Genomic DNA, 13,650 nt, shown 5'->3' on the forward strand with positions numbered 1-13,650 from the left:
GCCCACCATTCTTACACCATTAGTGCAGCTCTACCACAGCAGCAAGATTTGGCATGTTGAAGTTTTGAGGTGTTCAGCCATGAAATATGAACCTGAAATTGTAGCTGGAAACCCAGACGCATATTGACAAAAGGAATGCAGAGCATCTCCTGTGGTCACCTGGACCTTATTCTTGCCCAGAGTGCTCTATTTCTCCTACTATAGTCCCATTTCTTTTAAAACCAGGGCAGTACACCTGGTTCTTCTTCATTAAGTTTTGCCTTAATTTTCTTTGTGTAATTGCACTAAAATTCAGTAGCATTACACCAGGGTGAAGCAACTTTTTTTTCCTTTTTTTATGTCAGATTCTAAACTACTTCCTTATTTATGCTCTTAGGTTTTTCCTGATCTGTTAGAGAGTCATCAACAGACTACAAAATTGCATAAATTAGGAATGTAATTTGTCAATGGTTACCTGTTTTTTTGTTGTTGTTTTTAAATTGCAATCCCACTACATCTCAGGAATTACAGTCAACTGCAAAAAAATTGCAACCATTACTGAACCAGCTAAAAGCAGTTCAACAGTTGCATCTTGTAAAATACAACCACATCCAGAGACTTACAAATAATACAGGCTCACAATACTAGCTACAATTACAATGTGGCTTATAGAGCATAGATAAATATAAATTAAATTGTAAAGATCTTCAATTTATAAGGCAGTTTAAAAGCTATTTGTAGGGTGTAGTGTGTAATGAAAGCAGAACAAATGACAGTTAAAATATTTATAACATTTTATGTATTTTTATACGTATATTTTAGATCTATTATTTTATATTTTTTTTATTTTTTTCTTATAGATCAAGATGTTTGGTCTGATGCAGAGATATATACCTAGTCCTCCATGAGAGGATTCTGCTTTTCAAACAGTCACTGATTTGTTAAAAAAATTAGTGAAAGTGTGCCTTGGTTTTAGTGGACAAGAACCTACCAGATCACATCTCTCATTCACAATTTGGCAAAAAGCCTGATTTTATAGTGTAATAGGGAAACAGGACTCCATTTTTCTAAATCCTGGGTATTCTTTGTTGTAACTGGTGAACAGCTGCTCGGATTGCTGAATTTGCATTTCAGGGAGCACATCAGACTCAAAGCAAGTAGAGAGAGAATAATCTGTTAGCTCACATTACTTGCTTCTATGGGTCTACTTCTATACAGTCTATTTTTCACTGTTTAACTTTGCCCTTTGCCGTTGCGAATTATTTTAGTAATGAAGCATATGTTATTTAACCTAGGAAACCAACACATAATTCAACAGACAGCAACCCTATTATAAAATTAGCCTGATTTAAGATAGCTAAACATAAGTAAACCAAGTAGGTGGAAGAAAGCTTTACCTCACTACACAATTACTCTTAGCATCCTTTGCTGAATGATGTAAATTTTTAAAAAGGTTTTTAGTGCCTATGGATGTAATGAAAAAATATTGCCAGAAAAATCTTGTGCATTTAAAATTATATGAATAGGCAACTAGGGACAGGTAAATATTCATATACATTTCTATGTATTCTTACAACATGACACACTCTGGTGTCTATTTCAGACTACATGCAATGAGTGTCACTTGCATGGTGTCAGATTATTTCTTAGCTTCTTCTGATGTTTTACTACTTTGTAAATTATTCAGCCAGATGTGTGCTGTACATTTGCTTTTTGCCTGCTGGACAATTTTACTATTTTGAAATTAGCCCTGTGTGACTCTTCTTTCGTGTCCCACCACCGATCATTTTATCTCTCTTTCCCTTTTCATTTGTACCCCAGAAACCTGGCAAAGTCAGGGTGTTAGAACAACCTCACAATCCACTCTTCCATTCAAATATTGATGTAAAAGACTGGTTTGGTAGCCTAGCAGAAGACTTTCCTTGTACACTCTNGTTTGAAAGGATCTATTGATCCATTCATTAGAAAGATGAGAAATATGCAACGCTGGGAAGATGGATATACAAAGCATTATTTACTTCTAAAATTTTGTGGATGTCCTGTAATTGAAGAATAATTAGTTGTCACAAGCATAGAGATATATGTTTGTATACGAATTATGCTCATTTAGAAATTATCTGGGTAGGTAGAAAGACAAATTAGTAGTTCACTGCATAAACTGAGGACATGGTCCCAAGTAAGGGCTTTTCATCAAAGCTCTTTTAATTACATGTCTTTGCTAAAAGATGAGGGGAAGAGGTGTTCCCGTTGTAAATTCAAGGCATGTTCATTTTTCTGAGAATCCAACCAAGTCTCTATAACATAATGCAGTGATTTCAGTTCTTTCTTTTGGCCACTTTGCCAGCTTAATGGAAACAGCTCTGGTCTGAGCTACAGTGTAAATGAGAGAGACTTCAAACTCCCCTGAGAACCTCTACTCCACCTCTGGCCTGCTTCCAGTACAGCAGTAATTGTACAATTATAGCAGCATTATATATAGAAAATTAACATGAGTTCTTAAGTCATTCAACAATAGCTAAGCATAATTATTTACATTGCAGTCACAGAATTTCTGGGAGGAAAAAAAACCCTAGGCTTTTGGGAAAGGAAAATTGTAGCAATTACTGGCCTAGTAGCTTTCTTTAGAGTAATGTTGATGTATTCAAAAGGAAAAAATTTTGTTAGGTTTCCTTTGAACTGCAATACAAGCTCTAATGCTGCAATCAGTCTGCATGAACTCACTTCAGAAAGCAGAGGGAACTGTCTGATGGCAATTACAGTTCTCACTGCCAGGGAGCCAGGTCACAATTAGCAATCTGGGACTTCACATCATATCTTGCAAAAAGACAGGCTTGGAAAAGATGCTTGGAAAGACAAGAGAATATGCATTGCATTATACTGTTAAGATAAACCTGGTATTTAATTTATGCCTACAGAATAATTACATTCGCTATGACTGACTAAAAACAGCAACAACTACTCACTGATATGGAGTGTTTACAGCAGGGAAACTAAACTTGATTCTTTTGTAGTGTGAAAAAACCCCCACACCTCTTCTTGAAAAATATGTAGAATAATTGAAGAGCCATGATGATGCAAAACAGTATAAAGAAATATAATACCCCTGAAACATAAGATAGTCAGGTAAAAGTAATATACATTTGAAGTGCGACTGAGATAAGTGAACACACCAAGTTATTGCAGCAACATACCTACTGGCAGCAGTTACAATGAATTAGTTAAAGTCATTTTTTTCCCAGAAATGAGAAATCCTGCTGTAATCAAACCTGTGGTTCTTTGGTTCAGCACTGTTAAACCCAGCGTATGGAGGTCTCACTCCGCTGCCCAGTGAAGCTGCACTCCTTTAGATAATCAAGAGGTGTGTTAGTGTGTTTAGTGATTGTCAGAGCTGTGCATGTGGCAGGAGAGTGAATTACCTGAAAGAGACGGTCAATAAGGGCCTCGTCTTCAGGGGATGCTCGTAGCTGGACAGTGCAACAAGGAACCGTAGAAAACTTCAAAGCAATGGAAATAAAGACTTCATCACTTACAATCTAGTGGTAAGACTGGCCCTATGCCCACAAGAACAAATGGAAGTGTTACCCTGCAGGAAAGCTTCCCATAAGAAAACAAAGAAGCTTAATTGAGATTAACGACCTTTTTTGCTGAGGCCCATGGAAAGTCCTAATAAGGCAATATGTTAAACAGTGAATGTAATTTATAATATGTGCAATCTTTAGGTGATATAAATGACACAATGAGAAATGTCTTATACCTTTTCTCACTTCGCTTTTTTAGAGACAGTTTCACCTGTCCAGTTTAAAGCTAGCATTTGAGTTTCTATTTTTTGGAAGGCCAATATGCTTGATTTATACACCAGCATAATCAAAACTCTTGATGTCAGACCAAGCAGACACTACTTCAAAACAGCTTTCATTGTGGTCACAGATGATAGGCTTCTGTACATCTAAATTAAAGTAATTGTATTTACATTTGTTGATTTTACTTGTAGTGACATTTTTTCTAAGCTTTATTGATGTTAAACTTAGTTTTTCTCCATTTCCCACCACCTGCATTGATCTTACATATTTTTTGCTCACACTGTCATGACACAACACCTTTCCACATAAAACAAGGCCAAATTTTTTCTTGAGTAGTTCCTGTCTCAAACAATTGTTCTTAAATAAACCAGACTGCTGTCCTGTTAAAAGGTATATAATTTAAGGATTTCACATGACAGAGATTTAATCATTCATATAAATATACAACACACACACATACTTTCAAAGGTAAGGGAAAATAATTTACTATTTTCTTCATCGTATAGTTGTTTAATGTTATATTTCAAGAATCTTTGCAGATGTCCTGAAAAAAGGTACACAAAACAGTCAACACCGTGCAAACATCTGACACACGCTGAGTATGTAAATGCATACACATGTTCTTCTCATATCAAGAAATATAAATACACTCACAAATACACATACAAAGTACACTTATCTGAAATAATTACATTCAGATGCTGAACAGATTACCTTATAAATAGCAGAAATAAATCAAGGTCTGTAATACTTTATCTTCAGACTTTTCTGTTATCATCATTACTGAACAATGCACCATTTTTCCTCAGTAGATAGATCTATTAAAACAGAGAACCGAAACTTTTTTCTTTCTTTACCAGGTCTACTTAAAAACTTCTGCTTGCATCTTCTCTTCTAACCAAAATTTTAATTTTGCTTTGTCCAGAAGTCTGATTCTTTCAAATGACCTAAGGAAACACAAATGCTTCCATATTGTGCAGCCATCCTTCCTTTTAACCTTTGCTTTCATGGAATGCTTGTGTCTTCTCATCTCTTCACTAGCTTAGCTGCTGTTCTTGAGCAAGCAGTACTCCCAATTCATGTGTCATCACCCTAAGCATAATTGTCACAATTTGCAAGTTATAAAACCCTACTGGAGAAATTCAGACAGGTGTAATTCTGTTGACCATAGTGAGCTGTACCTAACTACAAAAACTCTTGTTTGATCCTACCACTTCATTGAACAGTCTGTGCATAACCTGAACATTCCTTAATGCTCACACAACACAACCATCTTCCACGATTTTTAGTGCTTTACATTATACCATTTGCATGCTACACTAATTGACTTAATAAGTTTCTTTGCAGCATATATTTTCTTCATGAATCATTTGCTACTTAAAATTTTTAACTTGGAAAGAAAAATTTTCTTAAAAAAACTCATGCTACAGGAGGGATGCTCATCCTACTCTAAAGCAATCAAAATCAAATTTGTTACATGCTGTAAAAATCAATGACAGTTCTATGGATACTGCATAAAGCACCAATTAATCAGAATTTGTCTATATAATAAAACAATTATAATTTTATTAATTCAAAATGTACTCTTATTTTTCAATATATTTGGTATACAAAAAAAAATAATTAAAAATATTTTATCTCACATAAGAGAATGGCAGGTTACCCCAAATATGGTCTAGAATCCAAGATTTTTGATCACCATTTTCATGTTATACACAGTACTAATGTCTCAATAGTGCTGTTCAAACTGACCAAGGTTCTGTGCTTGTGGCTCTTCCTCAGTCTGTGTTGGTATAAGCTCACATTCAATTCACAATTAAAATTAAATAGTAAGCATTTGCCTTACTATCTTTAATGTGAGGGATGACGTTGTGTGGCTTTTGTCTCATATTCTTAAGGAAACAAAAGAGCTCACAAAAATTATATGAGACAAATTAGTCAGTTTTAAGATCAACTTTTATTGAAAAATTAAAAGTGCATTGCATAACTTCTTTATAACTGTAACATTTCTTAAACCACAAAACAGAGATTCTGTTTAAAAAATCTCTTCATATTTGTCACCATTCAAAAAACAGAGTATGATCTAAGTCAACAATTATTTTAAAATCCTGGGTTATTCCCAAGGCCCCTGGTTCTGTTAGTCTGCTGTGAATGACATAATTTAACTATCTTCTCTAAAAACCACCTTTAATTCCACAATCAGAACTTTTCTTATTCAAAATCAACAGCTGCTGTTCATTTTTATCCAATGGTCAGTCTTTTCAAAAATTATGTGAGTTAATAAGCACTGCAGCTACATGTTCAGCTAAGATCTTGCCTATTGTTTATTTGATCTGAATTCACCCACACAAATTTATGGTGATGTCCATGTGATTTTTAAAGACAAAATTGCTACCTTAGAGTATATTTTAAACCTCAGAAAAACAAAGTTACTCACCTGGAATTGCAATGCTTTGAATTAGTCAATACTTCTGTATATCCATACATCCTGATCTCTCACGGTCAATAGTGTACGGATTAAAAAGCAGGAAAATTCCAGGTAAACTTTAGTCTGAGAAGCTGTGGTATATTACTCAGATGGAAATTACCTACTAAGAAGAAAACAGATGAGTTTTCTCACTGACTATAACTGCTCTGCTAAATCAGCTCACCAAGTCACTAATTAATATGAGCCCAGTGCCTGTGGAACATGGTACTCTCCAGAATCTGATATTAGAATTAAAAGCTTTGCAAAAAATCTAATTGTGGTCACCTGTGTCAGGACACAACACTGCAGAAAGGCAAGATAAAATGCAGACAGTAGGAAGATAAATTTAAGTCCCCTGTCTTTGGAGAAAATACCCCTTCATTAACTGTCTCACTTCCAAAACAGGCAGGAGGAGCTCCATTATTCCCACTTAGCTGCAAACCATCAAGAGCAATAGGTAGAACCTCTGATTTTTGACCTTCAAAACACAAAATACTCCATTAAATGAAGAAGCAGAAATTTTAGTGAGCAAAACATTATATATGTACTGAAGAGCTCTAGATCTATTGCTGATTATGTCACAGAACTGTTCAAGGCCTTCTGTAGCTGCCTTTTGAACAACATAAAACTGTGACAGAGACCAGATTTCAGGCAGAAGTCTGTAAATCAAAATGTGATATATTTCTTCTGTACTCTAAAAACAGCTATAATGAGAGATTGTCTAGTTTTGATGAATATCTGGTAGCTATAAAGAATGGCATTTACTATTACGGAAGTTTCCTAACTGCTGAAGTCGATGTTCTTGCTGACTACTTCTGTACTGCAGGCCTCAGGTCATGCAACATGGATGCTTACATCAAGAAATATTAAGTATTGAATACAGAGGTCAGATAATAGGGTTATAATTGAGGAATATTGAGGTTTACGATCAAGAAGGCAAGAGACCAACTACACTGTCTTGAGGAAAATAACCTAATGAAAGAAATACTGTACCAGTAAGGTTACTAGGGTTCAATGACATAAAAAGAACAATGTAGATACTATTTTGAAAGTCATACTCATGAATCTAAAGGACAGTGAAAAACTAATAATAATTTTTAGATTCAACTCAATTTCAAGAAAAGATTTTGCAGAAGGTTATGGAAGAGGAATAAGCAATAGCCCTATGAAAAGCTAGAAAGGCTGTGCTATACGATACGGCATTTACCATAACAGCTGCTTCTCTCTGTGCAAACACAGCCAAAAACGCGAGACAGGATCCTCAGAAGACAACCAGTGGGACCTGCAGGATGGAAATCTCTCCTGGCTGTAGCTGTCCTTCCACAGGACTGATGGGGCCAGAGAGGCTGTGAAGACTGCATAGCATGACTGCATTTCATTGAACATTAGTAAAATAATTTAATTTTGTTACTGAGGTGGAGGGGTGGGAGAAAAAGCAATTAATTACTGGCTTGCATAGAAGATAGCCACAGAATCATGTATGAAAACACTTGAAATTAGCATATTCCATTTATCACCATGACAGTAACTCAGTAGACAGAGAATTATTGAATCTCCATTTTGTTCCATTACTCTGCTTCCAGTATGGACTTTTCCACTTGGTAGTATTGATTATCTAGTGATTAAAATTGAACAAGCTGCTGATGAATCTGGTCTCTATAATTTGAAAAGCCTAGCCAATTGGAAATGTTGGGACAAGCTAGCTGTAGTCAAAGATACTGACATTATTTTTGGGTCTTATAAGTTCCAAACAGACAGTAAATTCCATTTCAATAAAAGAATGATGCTGGCTAAAAGTCCCACCAAATTCAGTTAAAATGGTCATAGAGATCAGTCCTGAAATAAAACTCAAAAACAGGGGCCTTGGTTAGCAACCAATATTCACTAGAAAAGCATTCAGAACACTGACATTACAATAAATAAAACTGAAAATTCTAATATTTCTAATAGATTAAAGGGATTTCATAATTTGACAGTCTATACACAATGTCAGAATTCCTTATCTTCAGTAAAATTATCTGTAAGATATTATTTTAAGGGCACTAGGATTTAAATGAGTGTCAACTAATATTTTTGTATTTTTTCTTTGGCTCACAAAGACACTGAAATACCATAAACATTATTTAGAACCTCAATAATATATAAATAGGTTACATTACAAATGGAAGAAAATACAAGACAACTTTTCAGCATGGTAAATCTCTGCATATAAATAAGCAAATATTTCAGATACCTACAATTCAACAGTTATCTTGCTGTAAAACTATTACATTTAAATCCTTTTACACAAATTCATTTAACAATAATGTACACAATCTACACAAATTGACCTCTAAAAATACAGCAATAATATACCTGTTACAATGACTCTGCTACTATTATCCCCTGATTTGACACTAAAGGGCAAATACAACTATCTTACTCAAAGGTGCTGTCAGAGATTGCTGTTTTGTACGTGAGAAAAGCACCAACAATAAGATTTAATACTGTTATACATTTTCTTTAGCTCCTAAGAATCTACATTTTAGAAATGTTTCTATATGTCTATTTCTGTCTGGCAGAAAAACTTGTAGCACATTATCCACATAAATAGTTGTTGAAGGAAAAGTTAATTCTCTTAAAGTGGAAAACATGCTGTGGCTTAGATCTAAGCTTATAACCACTTTTTTTATATATGTATGTATATATATAATTATATATATTTATTTATACTGTACATATATACTGTGCAGAGTTCTTAGTTTGCTATTTTAGTACTTATTAATTTCCTGCTGACTACAATAAACAAGACCAATGTAAGAGTCAATAGTACTTCAACTTCAAGATAATACATTTTCCCTCAGTAATGTGATCTACCAATACATATATATTTCAGTAGCCTATTGTTTCGTTTAAGTATGTCTTAGGAGATTGGAATTTACAGAAAGAGAATTTCCTTAAAACATGTTCTGCAGAACTGGGTTAAAAAAATAGCCAGTGCTGGAAAACAGTGAATTAGAGAAATAAATAATTAAACCACTGTACTACAGCTCCTGCCCCAACCTCTCTATTTCCTCAATGAGGAAGTCAATGTCAGACTTAGTTGCTGCTGGGTTGGAGATGACCATTCGGAAGAAGTTGACTTTATCGCCCTGAGGCTGATATCCAACCATGGTAGTACCTGACTCCATCATCAGTGCCTTGATTTTCGGTGCCACCTTTATCATTGAGAAAAAAAAAAAAAGAGAGAAAGAAAAAAGAAAAATTTGTTTTTTCTTTGTATGTCACAGCATTTCTTAATTCAGAAAAAATAAATTGACTGCCAAAAAAGGCACTAATTTTTATTAAAAACATCTGTAACAGAAGAAGCTTGATAAACTAAATATGTAGGATTGGATATTTAAAGGAAAATTGACAACAATTATATCCATCTTTTTGATTAACAGACTAATAACATCTTAGAGTATTCACTATGTAATAATTTTATCTATTAAATATACACATTGTTTCTTTGTGCTAAAGATTTTGTTATGAAGAAATGTTTTCTGCCTCTGTATGAAAACCTACTCCAGACCTTTTTGAAGGTAATGGATATTATGAGTATTCTCAAAGCAATTTGTGTGAAGGGGACAACAATAGAAATTTTTCAACAAGATCTATATCATAAAGAATATTTTCTACTAACATAAGCCATGGAAACCTTCCAGTAGTTTTGCAGTACTTTGCATTTACCACAATCTTACTTCCTCGCTTTAGGTTACAAGGAACAATGTTCTGACGGTCTTAATACTTGGTATTTTCTAAGCCTAGTTTTTCCATCCAGACCTTCTTTCTCCTGCTCTACTCTCTGCCAGCCAAGATCAGCTGTTTTGCTGTTTTGTAGGAAACTTTATGATGTCCTCTAACACTTAACAGGGTCAAGTAAAACATTTTATCCCTCTTGCCACTTCATACCTTTTACCTCAATCTTCCTCTATTCTCTGGTTTTTTTGGCAACTTTTTTATCTTACATGCCATTGGGCTGACCCAGGAATCTCTGTTCTCTTCTGTTCTCTTTCCCCAGTGTGGTACAGATTTAAAATCCTCTACAAAACCTCCCAAGTTTGCCCATTTTTCTCTCTTCCCTAACACATACACAAAAGAGCAATTACTTCTGATACCTATAAAATTATTCTTTTGTCTCCTGAATGTACTTCATTTCACTTCTGTCTGTCTAAAATACTACTACAGAATTAATGTATTTTGCTTCCCTCAAGTCCTAAGTAACAGGATACTTTTCCTGGTGATGCTTTTATGATGCCTTCGCTTCCCTCTTTCACTTCTTCTAACACATTTATAACAAGGTCCTCCAAAGGGTATTGATTTTCACTGAAACACATTAATGCATTGTCATTTAAAATCCAAATAAAGACCTGAGGAGGACATACAGGTTTCCATGTGCTTTACTTGTCCAAGCACTTTTAAATATGTACCCTTCTGTTTCTCTTGCTGGTATGCTGCCCTATCCAAACAAGACTGCAATGTCTTTAGGCCTAGCTGCTTTTTGAAGATTTGTAACACTTGCGAGCACAGAAGTGATACAGATCAAAGAATAACTGAGCATGTTCTGTACCTGGTTCTATAGAGAAAACATGACTTCAGCCTCAGTATAAATAGGAGACAGAAGTGAGCAAATATCAAGGTCATGATGAGCAATGGAGAAATGATATCTCAGCATTTGTAATATTTGCCCACACACAGATATATTATTTTTAATAAATAGACTACTTTGGGTTGAAAGATTAGGTTATATTTTTATATTTAGCAAAAGACACATACCCTGTGTAACTTTTCTCTTCTCTCATCAGAGTCTGGCACGCCCCTGAGACTTGGAGGAATATACCAAAAACATACATTTGTATGCTCTGGCTGCAAAAAGAATCAAACACATGATCAATTGGAAAAAACCCAACAATAGAGGTCAATCCCATGCTAAAGGCTCCTCAGTAGTGTATTTTAGCACAGGCATGAAAGACAAAATATAGTATTGACTTTCTCAGTTCTGCATGTTAAACTGAAAGAAATGGATTGCAGTTCTGCTGCTTGCATCTGTTGTGTTATATTCCCTATACATTGTCCTACTTGCAATATTTAGGGCATTAATGAAGTGCAAATGCTTTTCACCTTCATGAAGTTTCATGAGGAACTACTTTCCAGGATCACAACAGAAGCAACTCAATTTTCCTTTTCTTAGCAAATGTAGAGATGAAGTATATTCTATCAACCAAGGGTTTATGCAGTGGCACTAGCAACAGAACATACAGCAGAAGAGCAGATTCTCGGTTATGTATGTAATAATGTGGAATCTCAGCATGAGTAGATTGTATTAAGGTACTTCATGCCCTAACCTGAGAAGTTCTTTGCAGAAGAGAAGAAGAGAAGATAAAACTGACATTTGTGGTACAAAACCACATGCATTTAGCCAAAAAAATGCCCAGATGCCAATAGTCATATAGTTCTTTAGGAAATAAGCAGTTTTGCATAGCTGGCTTGACGAACTGTGAGAAATGTGAAGACTGTTTTTGAAATTCCATCCAGATTTGCTTCCTACATACATAAAAGAAAACTTACCTCCCCTTCAAAAACCATCTCAAATTCTTCTCTGTTTTTGATTTTAGTGTAGAGATATTCTGCCAGCTCCAGGCATTTGTTGATCTGATTTTCGAATCCTACTGTACCCTGTTTAAAAAAGAAAGAAAGCATTAATCATATGGTTATTTTTTCTCTTCTGAAGCAATCATCTTTTCAGATAGACTTCACTTTTAAATACTTTCAGTCAGAAAACATTTAGCAGTATTATTTCTTGTAATTTAAAAATACAGTTAATCAATACCACAAAAGTGACTAAATGTGACCTCCACTTGAGACTTATAAATTAAATAAATACATTTCTGGTTTTTGAGATCAACTTTTGTTATTTACCTTTGCTTTCCACATCAACCAGAATTTGAAAATATCCACATGTCTACCACACTGTATTGCCTTATCTCCAGTGTCATAGGAAACATCATACTGTTTGTCCGGCTGGAAGAGGTAGCCTGCACACATTTGATTGCAGCCTTGAAGTATACCCTGTAATGAAAAACATGTATATGACTTACATAGCATATGTACATAAGAAACTGTGTACATCAATAATGTATAAAAAAGTATTTCAAACTTAAACAGAAGAATTGTTCTTTAATGGGACATATTATAACATACTGACTTTGTTTTGTAAACTCGAGACATAAAAATAATTTCATAAGCTAAGGTGATTCTCTTAGATATCCCTGAGAGATCATATGGTTTTTCATACCTACACACCCACACCTCAGATTAAAAACATTCTCAGATTAATTTGGATACTTAGTTTGTGATATTAGCTTTGTGCACTTCAAAGGCTATGTTCTTAACACTTAAATTTCTAATTTATTAAATTACACACTAGAATACAGCTGTGGTCTCTCAGTGCAACAGGCAAACAAAATGAAATGAAAAAACTGAATTGAAGGTTTCAACTTTGTATATTGTCTAGCTTTATGACACTTAACACAAGTGACAAATATAGGTACAAATTACCTAAATCAGACATTCTTTGCTTACAAATAAATATGGCTCACAGACCAATAGAAATCTATGGATTACTGGTAAAAATTGCTGAAGGAAACACAGAGGATCAAATTCCTGTATGTTTCACAGAAATCTTACACATATGACATTTCTAAAATGGTTTGCATCTCCTTTAGGGTTTATTGGTGTTTTTTGGAGAAAGCTCAAAGAACACTAGTTTGTCTGATAAATACAAAAACACCTATCAAAATTCTCATATAAGACAAGAACTCTTGCCAAAATCCTGCAATAGCTAGCACAATAAGCATGCATGCCACTAAACAAAGGCTAGTGCTTCTCTCCAGTAGATGTGTTTTATAGAGGGAAATAAGTGCTGCAGTCTTCACTTTAGAGATGGATCGACTGGAAGAGCAATGGCAGACCTAGGGCTGGAACTCACAACTCTTCCATGCTAGTTCTATACACAGGGATGACTTCTTCAACTAAACTCTTCTAGCAGCAATTGACATGCCAGAAATTAGTAAACAGTATAATTAGTCCTATCCACAGATAATATGACTTCTTTTTTTTATCGTTTAAGGAAAATACTTATTGCTTAAGAGAAATAAGACACTGGTTTTGCTTTCATTGATGACAACAATGAATCTAGATGAAAGCCCTAAAAATATAGAGAGAGTCATAATAAAAGCAGCATGCTTTCTTTTCAACAGAACTGAGAAACTTTTAAACCACTATGTAAGGTAAAAGAGTTGTTTTTTATCTAAGAAGTTTAGACTGTTACCAAGTACTGAGACCAAAGGTGTATGTTCAGTATATCGTAGAAACAGCAGGGTA

At 34.6% G+C, this 13,650-nt stretch overlaps 1 protein-coding gene across 2 annotated transcripts in view; it reads right to left on the minus strand.

Moving 5' to 3' along the window:
- Nucleotides 1-5,717: 5,717 nt before the first annotated feature.
- GAD1 (glutamate decarboxylase 1) overlaps nt 5,718-13,650 on the minus strand; it is a 32,037-nt gene continuing 24,104 nt past the window's right edge. For both annotated transcript variants that reach the window (XR_001878555.1, XM_017838170.1), the window contains 4 exons: nt 12,187-12,336; nt 11,836-11,943; nt 11,044-11,133; nt 5,718-9,443 (listed from right to left, as the gene is read on the minus strand). Coding sequence is in view for 1 of the 2 variants with exons in the window: in XM_017838170.1 (XP_017693659.1) it covers nt 9,270-9,443; nt 11,044-11,133; nt 11,836-11,943; nt 12,187-12,336 (522 nt within the window). In the remaining variant the exon portion in view is untranslated. The remainder of the gene's footprint in view (nt 9,444-11,043; nt 11,134-11,835; nt 11,944-12,186; nt 12,337-13,650) is intronic.

Source organism: Lepidothrix coronata, unplaced genomic scaffold, assembly GCF_001604755.1.
Source record: "Lepidothrix coronata isolate B3197 unplaced genomic scaffold, Lepidothrix_coronata-1.0 Scaffold7, whole genome shotgun sequence".
NCBI classification, from domain to species: Eukaryota; Metazoa; Chordata; class Aves; order Passeriformes; family Pipridae; genus Lepidothrix; species Lepidothrix coronata.